Source organism: Lepus europaeus, chromosome 19 (genome assembly GCF_033115175.1).
Source record: "Lepus europaeus isolate LE1 chromosome 19, mLepTim1.pri, whole genome shotgun sequence".
In the NCBI taxonomy this organism is placed as follows: Eukaryota; Metazoa; Chordata; class Mammalia; order Lagomorpha; family Leporidae; genus Lepus; species Lepus europaeus.
In genome coordinates this window covers 4,549,054-4,560,097 of record NC_084845.1, presented here as the reverse complement: position 1 = coordinate 4,560,097, position 11,044 = coordinate 4,549,054, and the positions used below count along the sequence as shown (strand labels likewise).

Below are 11,044 nucleotides of genomic sequence, written 5' to 3'. Positions count from 1 at the left end.
AGCTTATTTCACTAAATGTGTTTTCCAGGTTCATCCATTTTGTTGCAAATGACAGAATTTCATATTTTTACCACTGTGTAGTAATTCATGGTGTACATATCCCATAATTTCTTTATCCAGTCTTCAGTTAAATGAGCATTTGGATTGATTTTATATCTTAAATATTGTGAATTGAGCTGCAGTAAACATCGGGGTATAGATAACACAAAATAGGCTGATTTCATTTCCCTTGAGTAAATTCTCAAGAATCGTATGGTAGGTCTGTATTCAGATTTCTGAGTTATCTCCGTGCTGTCTTCCACAATGGCTGAACCAGGTTACATTCCCACCAACAGTAGATTAGGATACCTTTTTGTCTGCATTCTCCTCTGCATTTGTTGTTTGTCCATTTCTGTATGAAAGCAATTCTAACAAAGGTGAGGTGAAACCCCATTGTCGTTTTGATTTGCATTTCCCTGATGTCTAGTTATCCTGAGCATTTTTTCATGTGTCTGTTGGCAATTTGGATCCCCGTTTTTGAAAAATTCCTGTTTAACTTCTTTGCCCATTTCTTAACTGAGTTAAGTTTGTTTTGTTATTGTTGAGTTTCTTGATCTTTATATATTCTAGTTATTAATCATTTATCACTTACTTGCATAGTTTACAAATAATCTCTCCCATCCTGTCGGCTGCCTCTTCACTATGCTGAGTGTTTCCTTTGCAGTGCAGTGGCTTCTCAATTTGATGTAATCCCATTTGTCAATATTGGCTGTGATTTCCTATGCCTCTGGGGTTGTTCTAAAAACTCTTGCCAATGCCAGCGTCTTGCATGATTTTCCAATTGTTCTCTAATAAGTTGATGGTAGCAGGTCCTAGATTCAGATCTTTAATCCAATTTCAGTGGGTTTTGTGTTAGGTGTTAGGTAGGGGCCTTGCTTTTACATGTGGCAGTCCTGTTTTCCAGCACCATTTGTTGAACAGACTGTCCTTGTTTCAGGGATTGAATTAACTCTTTTGTCAAATATAAGTTGGTTGTAGATGTGTGGGTTGATTTCTGGCATTTCTGTGCTATTCCATTGGTCTGTCCATCTGGCTTTGTACCAGTATCAAGCTGTTTTGATTATAACTGCCCTGTAGTATGTCTTGAAATCTGGTATAGTGTTGTTTCCAGCTTTGTTTTGGTTGTATAAGATTGCTTTAGCTATTTGGGTTCTCCTGGGTTTCCACATGAAATTCAGCATCATACTTTCTCTGAGAAGAAATTGCTTGGTATTTTGAGTGGTATCACATTGAATCTGTAAATTGCTTCTGGTACTGTGGAAATTTTGATGGTATTGATTCATGAAATCCATCACCATGGCAGATTTTCGGGTATTTTCTATTTCTTTCTATAATATTCTTTAATTCTCACTGTAGAGATCTTTGACATCCTTGTGTGTTGATTTTATATCCTGCCACTTTGCCAAACTTATTTTCCATGAGTTTCAATACTCCCTTAGTGGAATCTTTTGGTTTTCCTATATGCGGAATCATATTACCTGCCAACAGGAACAATTTGACTTCCTCTTTCCCATTTGTATCCTTTTGATTTGTTTTTCTTGCCTAATGGCTGGCTAAAACTTCCAGGACTATATTGAATAGAAATTCTGAGAGTGGGCATCCTTGTCCAATTTTGGATCTCTGTAAGAATGCTTCCAGCTTGTCCTCATTCAATAGGACACTGGCTGTGTGTTTGTCATAAATTGCCTTGATTGTGTTGAGAAATGTTCCTTCTATACTTAATTTGCTTAGAGTTTTCATCATGAAAGGGTGTTGTAATTTTATCAAATGCTTTCTCTGCATCTCTTGAGATAATCATATGCTTTTTGTTCTTCAATTTGCTAATGTGATGTGTCACATTGATTTGCAGATGTCGAACCACCCCGGCATACCACGGATAAATCCCACTTGGTCCAGGTGATTGATATTTCTGATGTGTTGTTGGATTCGAATGACTAGCATTTTGTTGATGATTTTTGCATCTATGCCCATCAAGGAAATTGGTCCATAGTTCTCTTTCTCTGTTGTATTATTTTCAGGTTTAGCAATAAAGATGACGATGCTTGCTCTATAGAAGGGAGTTTGGGAGGAGGACTCCTTCCATTTCAATTGTTTTGATTAACTTTAGAATTCTTAGAGTTAGTTCTTCTGTAAATGTCTGGTTGAACTGACCAGTGAAGCCATTTGGTCCTGGGCTTTTCTTTGCTGGGAGGATCTTTATTACTGATTCAATTTCTGACTCAGTTATGGATCTATTTATGTTTTCATAGCTCAATTTAGATAGGGTATATGTGTCTAGGAATCTATCTATTTCTTCTAGGTTTCCCAGTTTTTTGGCACACAGCTCTTTGTAGTAATTTCTGAGATTATTTTATTTTTTGTGGTGTGTGTTGTTACATTTTCTTTTTGATCTCTAATATTTTTTTATTTGGGTCCTCTCTCTTTTTGGTTAATTGGGCCATGGTGTGACAACTTTATTTATTTTTTCAAAAAACCATCTTTTCATTTTGCTGATCTTTTATATTGTTTTTTTTTTTGTTGTTTCAATTTTGTCTATTTCTTCTCTAATTAGACTTCTTTTTGCCTACTAATTTTGGTTTGGTTTCCTGTTGTTTTTCTAGGTTCTTGAGATGCATTGAGAATTCATTTATTTGGTGCCTTTCCAATTTCTTTTTTTTTTTTTTTGACAGGCAGAGTTAGACAGAGAGAGAGAGAGAGAGAGAGAAAGGTCTTCCTTTTTCCGTATGTTCACCCCCCCAAGTGGCTGCTATGGCCAGTGCATTGCGGCTGGCGCTCTGTGCCGATCCGAAGCCAGGAGCCAGGTGCTTCCTCCTGGTCTCCCATGCAGGTGCATGGCCCAAGGACCTTGGCCATCCTCCACTGCACTCCAGGCCACAGCAGAGAGCTGGACTTGAAGAGCAGCAACCAGGACAGAATCTGGCACCCCAACCTGGACTAGAACCCAGGGTGCCAGTGCCACAGGCGGATGATTAGCCCAGTGAGCCATGGTGCCGGCCCCAATTTCTTGATGTAGGCATCAATTGCTATAAACTTTACTTCTTCACACTGCTTTTGCTGTAATCTATAAGTTTTGATATGTTGGATTGTCATCTTCATTCATTTCCAGAAATTTTTTATTTCTCTTTTGATATCCTCAATGACTCACTGTTCATTCAGGAGTATGCTGTTCAGTCTTCATGTGTTGAGATTCTAGAGATTCTTGAGTTGTTGATTTTCAGCTTCATTCCACTGTGGTTAGAGAAAATGCATGGTATGATTTCAATTTATTGAATTTGCTGACTTGCTTTATGCTCTAGTGGGTGGTCTATCCTAGAGAAAGTTCCATGCACTAGTGAGAAGAATGTGTATTCTGCATCTGAAGGATTTAAAATTCTGTAGATATCTGTTAGGTCCATTTGGTCTATTGTATCTATTAACTCTGTTGTTTACTTCACCTTCATTCATAAATGAAAGCTCTGCATGGTATAGTATTCTGATGTGGCAGTATTTTCTCTTAAAACTTGAAATACATGTCACCATTCTCTCCCAGCCTGTAGGGTTTCTGATGAGAAGTCAGCTGTGGGTGTAATTGGATATCCTCTGAAAGAAATCTGGTATTTCTCTCCTACACATTTTAGAATCTTTTCTTTATGTTTTACTGTTGAGAGTTTGTTTACAATGTGTCATGGTTAGAATCTTTATTGTTCATGTCTATTATGAGTTCTGAGTGCTTCTTGTACTTAGGTATCCCTTTCTTTCTCCAAATTAGGGAAGTTTTCTGTAATTATTTCATTAAAAAAGGCCTTCTAATCCATTCTCTTTCCATGCCTTCAGGGACTCCTAAAATCCATTTGTTGGATTGCTTGATAGTACACCATAAATCTCCAATGCTGTTTTTTGTTTTCTAATTTGTTCTTTTTTTTTGGTCTAAAATTTCTAACTCAGATATTCTTTCTTCTGCCTCACTGAGTCTGTTCTTAAGGCTTTCCACCATATTTTTAATTTATTCTTTTGAATTCTTCATTTCAAATATTCATTTTGAATTCTTTTTAAAATCTCAGTTTCTTGGGAAAAATTCAAGTCATGTACAGATTTCTTTAGCTCATGAATTTGCTTCTGATTACTTCTAAGTAATCCTACCAAATATTTTTTTTTTGAATTCCAATTCTGGCATTTCAGCAATCTCTTCATCTTCACATTCTAGGATTGAAATGTTGTCTTCTTTTTGATGAATCATGTTGTCTTCCTTATTCTTGTTTTTTGAATTGCTGTGTTCATTATTAGACATTTGTGGTAGTACTTGTTGGTTTTTTACCCTTATGATGGCTTTTATCTTTGAACCATGCATCTGTGTTTTAACCTATCTTCCCCTAGACTAGAGCAGGAAACTCCCTCCCTATAGTGCCATCTTGGAATCTCCCCTGACATTTTCTAAATGGACTGAAATTGCACAGTCACATTGAAAAGTTGTATCAATTGTTATATAGGATATAACCAGTTGGTTCAGAATGTAGAGTTGGTTAAAATTTTCAAGGTGAACAGTATAATTTCTAGAAGGAATTAGAGGAATCTGTGTGGTCTTAGAATAAGAATAGACCCTTAATAAAGAATACAATAAAGGAAATTATAGTAGACAGAATGAAAATGAGAGAGGTTTAATGAAAACAAGACAAGAAGATGAATCAAAGATGAGTCTTAGGCACCAACAGATGCTCAACAGCTTATTCTAGAAGGATGCCACTAGCCAGGTACTGGGAGCATATCAATAGCCTGGACAAGAATCATTCATGGGATGGCCGTAATGGGCTCCATCCAAAGACCTCTCTCAGAGTCTGTGTGAATCTGCCCCTTCCTTATATCTGTATTGATCCTAGATTGGGTACTTGGAGTTTCTGTCCTAAAGGGAGTTTGAGGTGAGCTTGCAGGGGAAACTTTGCTTTAGGTGAGTGAGAGCTGCCTGTATGTTGGGGTGGTCTTGTCTTCTGGGCTTCCCTGGGCCAGAACTGGAAATATTCAGGCTGTGTTGTGTTCTAAGCTGAGGGATAGGGAGCGTCAGCCCTGCCAGACCTCCAGGGGGCCTGTAGCTTTCATTGACCTTACAGCCAGGGTTTGCCTCCTGTAGTGTCCTACACACAGGGACATGCACATTAAATGAAATAGACTGTGAAGTTAACACACTTTGTTTTATTCTTTTAGCATTGCTTTGGATTTCCTAGTTTATACTTTTCCAATCTATTACTTAGTAGAAGACAAATATAATTTGAGTTTATATCTATGTGTGTGCATACACAAACACATTGAAACACAAATATATAATGTCTATACACATGGAAATACACACACACATACACACACAGAGTGAAGGCGAGAGCAAGAGCGAGAGCAAGAGCGAGAGAGAGAAGAATATCTCTCAGTGCCTATTCCTTCACATCTTCAAGGTTAATGGAAGGCTTTGAAATAGAATTAATTTCTCACCTATGAGATGAGGGAGTACACCATGGGACCTTTCTCTTATGCACACGCCCAACCTACCTCTTCACTAAATTGCTCCCTCAACAGATCTCACCTCCATGCCATGATATCCTAGACCATGTGCTCTGTTCATAGGCAATACTGACTTGATGTTTTTTATAAGCAACAGAACATACATCTGTTCTCTGCGGTGTCCACTCAAAGTCAAACTGGTCATTGGTACATGAAGATGTTTTCAGTAACTGACCTCCGTCATAGTATCTGATTTCAAAGGACTCCGTCCCCTTGGAAGTGATTCACAGGAATCCCTTATGGTTCTCAAGGCTGCTGCTCCAGGAAACTGAGTTTTCCCACCACTAAATTCCATGCTATTCATTGCACCACGGGGTCTTTCTTCATTTCTGTGTTTTGGGGCACAGATGAAATGTTGCCCCTGATTTGTGTATCTTGTGCTACATTCCCATAATTTGATAATTACTGACAAATTCAGTTGACACTTATGAATTCTCCATAATTGCCACATTTCTTTGTGAATCTGGAAACATGAATAACATTTCCATAATATAGAAATTAATGTGATAATTACACAATAATTAATTTACAATAAATTTATCAGTTTATTTCTTATTTTAGAGCAGAAATTAAGGCAGTTTTCTTGACCACATTCTCGTACAGGGACTGCTTGCAGAAACACATTTGAAATCTCAGGGTCACTGAGGAATAAAAACTCACACTGTGGGGCACGCATTTGTTCCAACAGTTAAGTTGCCAGGCAGGACGATCACATCCAAATCACGGTCCCTGGGTTTGATACAAAGTTCTGATCCTGATTTAACATCCTGTAATCCAAAGACTTGGAGGCTGAAGTAATTGATTTCCTGGCTCCCAGTATTTTCCCAGATACAGAGCCAAAATAAATATTTGGAGAGAGAATCACATTATGGGTTAGCGCTGTCTCTGCTTCTCACGTCTATGCATGAATAAATAGGTTTTAATAACCATCGAAGAACTATCCATTCTGAATATCCATACAATATACATCTTCCTGCTAAGTAGGGCATTCTCTATTCCTTGTGTGGGCACAGCAGAGCCTGGGCACTCTGGAGTCGTGGCTCATGAGAATGTAGGGGCTCACAGTTGAGAAACCCCCAGTGATTAGTGCAGAGATGTTCACCAGCCACAGACTGTGATTGTTCAAAATGCTCAAGCAAATGTGAAGGATGGAGGAGAAAATGCAAAATAACACAAAGAAGCTCACCAGGATAAGGATGCTGTGTGTTGCTCTGGACTCTGGGGAAGACCTGGAGGAGATGTTGGTCCTATGGATGTACTGGACCTGCTGCTTGTGCCTGTACAGGATGAAAACCATGTAGCCGCTGGACCACAGCATGAAGCCCACAAAAAGAACATTTTGGAAAAATACTAGAGTTGCATACATAGACTCTATGAATTTTCCAGGATGCAAAGAAACACAGTACACATGATCAACTTTCTCTGTGATATTTTTGTCAGTTATTCTCTCAGTCACATACAGAGGTACCAGGATATTTAGTATGGAGTTCAGTATCCAGAAAAGTATAATAAAAGGGCCAATGTATTTGGGAGCTTTTGCTTTAAATTCTGCCCACCTGGGTTTCTTGGGACTGATGGTGATGGCCTGGGAGATGCTCAGGAGGCAGGTGCTGCCTGTGGACACATCCCTGCTCACTCTGTACACATAGAACACAAGCTTGCACCCAGCATCACTGAGGAAATCCTTCATCCCCAAAGCTGCCATAGTTTGGGGAACTCCTTTAATGAGAATGACTAAGCAGTTGGCTACAGTCAGGTGTTTGATGATCAAATCTGTGGGCCTGAACTTGTGCCCTGTGAGGTAGAGATAGAGATAATGGGAAAGAAGAGAGAGATTCCCCAGGATTCCTGTAATAGTTCGTGATAAGAAGATCATCCCCATTATCAAATCTCTGGTGGCCATCCCATCGGCTCCTCATATCTGATTATTGTCGCTGAGCCCGAGATTCCTGTATGGGAAATGAGGCATGAGCTTGTTGTGTTAATATAAACTAAAAATCAGCTTCCTCTATTTACATTATTTCCACTCACATCAGTTCACACTTAACATTTGAATTGAATGGGTCATCTTTAAAGCTACTTAACTAATTATTGGTTTAGAGACACAAGTAGTGATTCCTGTATTCATCATGTCTCAATGAGAAGGTAGCCAGGTTTATTACATTGGTTATAAAATTATTCAGGATGATATGGGCCAGTGATTCATCTAGATGTAAACTTTATATTTTATGTGCCAGTTGGATGTTGAGCCAACTGGCTTGTAAAAAAGAGCTGCATTAACCACAGTGTTATTGTAACATAGCTACTTAGCTGTGTTCTCCAAATAGCACATGTTTATACTCGTTTTTTTGTGTGTGTCTTGCCAATTTTTCTTAGACTACTGGTACCTTGTTTTGTCATTTTGTTTGGACAAGTTTACCTTCTTGCATAAAAATTGACTACATAATACAACATCAGTAATGTCTAAACATCAGTTGTTCTATTAACATGCAGATAACCTTATTGTAGTATAATTTCTAGGGCCTTTCTATTTGAAAAATTGTGTGTATTTCAAAGTTGAGTGTAGAAGGCAATAGAAACACTATTTTATACCAGGAAAAAAAGTAACACATGAGTACTGAATATATATTGTTCCCTACACTACAGGACTCAATACCAGTACACAGTGAAATTGTGTATTGTAGAAACTGAGTATTACTATGTTGGTGTAATGTATTTATATCTTTACTAATACATACATGAAAGCTTTATCCATAAAGGAAGAACTTTGAAAGTTGTAAAAGTATAAAGCATCTATCACACAGATCCCTAAGGTCAGATTGTGTGCATTTTATCATTTGCAATTGTGGAGCTTCCGGTTGAGATGAAAATATTTTCACTCCAGAGAAATTCAGGAGACACATTTGCACCTTAAAGCTGCCGTATGCAACCAATCATGCCAGGATAACACTGCCTTTCCTTAAACAGGCTCCCATTACTAAACAAGGAAGGGCCCAGCTATGGCATAGGGGCACAGCAGCTGCCCACCATGCCAGCATCCCATATGGGTGATGGCTCTATTCTCAGCTGCTTCTCTTCCAATCCAGCTCTCTGCTATGGCCTGGGAAAGCAGTGGAAGATGGCTCAAGTGTTTGGGCCTCTACAGCAATGAGGAAAACCTGAAAGAAGCTCCTGATTCTTGTCTGCAGATCGACCCATCTCTGGCCATTGTGGCATTTGGGATATGAACAAGTGGCTGGAAGGCCTGTCTCTCTCTTATGCTCTTGCTCTCTGCCTCTACTTCTCTGTAACTCTGCCTTTGAATCTTACCATAATTAAGTAATGACGGGTGTTTTCAGTAGGCATCAATTAGTATCTCTGTTTAGTATTTAATACAGCAGACTAGAGAAGATCTTTCTATTCAAAGAATAGCCACTGGGATTCCCTTTTTAAGTCGAGGCTCTGACTTTTTGTAGGACTTTCCTATTCCACATCGTTACAGTGCTTCTCTGCTAAATGACTTCTATATAATAGACTGCACAGCAGATGTCATGATTATTTTCATTAAACACCAAGAACCAATATATTTTGCACAACACCAAATTCCAGGGAGTGCTGTAGGGTATATGACCCACCTCCCTGTGCTAGCTCAGCACACATCGCAGAATCCTTCCTCCTTCCTCTGAGGCTGGGACACAGGTGAAAACACAGGAGAATCCTCTTTCTCACTTACCCAGACTCCAGATACGCCTCCTTGCTTGAAGCATCTCTCTTTCATGCTGACATAGAAATTGTCCAATTTCTTTAAGTGCTGGGATAAGCACCTGCCTGAAGGTCACCACAGGCAGAACTGAGTGGCATGGAGGCAGCAGGGCCACTACAAAGGGTGTGTGCCTGTGACCTCACCTCCCTGCAGAGCAGCAATTATCTGTTCACCTGCAGCTGCAATGAAAGTGCAAATTGGGGTAGTGAGCGTAATTGTGAAAACTTTTCCCTTCTCGCTCATTACCCAAAACAGTCAGAACTTTACAGTTATTATCTCCAAGGAGGCTGGGAAAGCCTTGTAAAGTGGCCCCTTCTTTCCTTTGAGCCATGAGGCAGAGAGTCTGACCCTAAGGGAACAGGTCCTGAGTCTGACATGGGAGGGCTGGCAGTGAAAATGTTGTGTCCCCCTGGATTCATACAAGATTTCTTTCTACCCCAGAGTGATTTCTTTCCTAAACTTCAGACCACTAAGTTCAGCCTCACTGATGTGATGAGCAGAGCAGTGGGGAGAATGCTCCTGAGAAAGGTTTTCAGAGATACAGGTGCAGTGGAGAACGTGATGACCATAGTTTACATGAAAAGTCACTGCACTTGTCTGACACGCAATGACAACTTATGTGGAATTTAAAAGGATATGGCAGATTTAAGATTCTTCTTTACCAGTGTTCTCTCTTATTTGTCATCTCCAGTAGCTACAGAAAGCTAATGAATAGTATCTGTAGAGACACGGAAGTTTCTGATTCCTCATACTCGAAACCATGATGAAATAGGCAGAGCTCTAAGTCCTTCAATTCTTATGTACTCAATTCAACAGAATTGAATGTTTATCATTGCATTTCCCTATTTTTTTTCTGATTAATTTTCAGTGCCCTTCATTGATTTTTTTATTGATTAGAAATACAAAATATGAGTTGAAAGTTCTTTGTTGCCTGTTTCTTTTAACAAATCCACTATTTTTCCCAAGTCCACTTTATCACTCCCAAATTTCCAAACTAGGGCTTGTAATGACAGACATCACTTAGGCTTTTTGTTGGGTCCTTGTGCTCAGTGGTAGACAGTGGAGTCAAGATTGCCTACCTGGCATTTGTATGTCTTGGACCATTCTGTATCCTGATACAAATACCTTTCCTGTAATATTCATGAAATAGAATATGTGGTTTTTAAGAGAATTAAACATAGCATTGCAAATTTTAAGTTTTATTACTCTTTTGCTTTTCCCTTACCAATTCTTACAGAATGTAAAGGTGGTAATATGGATATATTGACAGTTTTATTAAAATTAATTTCATTGAAATAATTCACTGAATTCATAATGTCTGTGTTGCTATTCCACAATGCTGAATCATGATCTTTTTATAAATTCATTTGACAGTGTCTAAAGGTCGTATCCATGTCTTGGGTACTGTGAACAACATACAGTCATGAACTTGAGTGTGGATCATCTCTGCAAGATTCTGAATTCATTTGCCTTGGATATAGACACTTAAGCAGGTTTCCCAGGTCATATGATAGTTTAATTTTTTTTTTTTTTGAGGAACTGCCCTGCTATTTACAATAATGACTGTTTCCAGTTTACTTTCCCATTAATGGAGCCCAGGAATTCACTTTTCTCCACATTCTCCCCAACACCTGTATACTCTTTTTTCTTTCTTTGCTTTCTTCCCCCTCCCCACTCTTTATTTAACAGTTGTCTCACAAAGTGTGAGGTGATGTTTCACTTGTGGTGTTTATCTGCATA

The 11,044-nt window shown here is 38.8% G+C and overlaps 1 protein-coding gene across 1 annotated transcript; it reads right to left on the bottom strand.

Annotated features, from left to right (window-relative positions):
- Nucleotides 1-6,538: 6,538 nt before the first annotated feature.
- Nucleotides 6,539-7,465, bottom strand: LOC133748714 (vomeronasal type-1 receptor 4-like). The gene has a single exon (XM_062177646.1). It carries the CDS (start codon nucleotides 7,463-7,465, stop codon nucleotides 6,539-6,541), a length of 927 nt encoding a protein of 308 aa, XP_062033630.1.
- Between the last annotated feature and the right edge of the window lie 3,579 nt (nucleotides 7,466-11,044).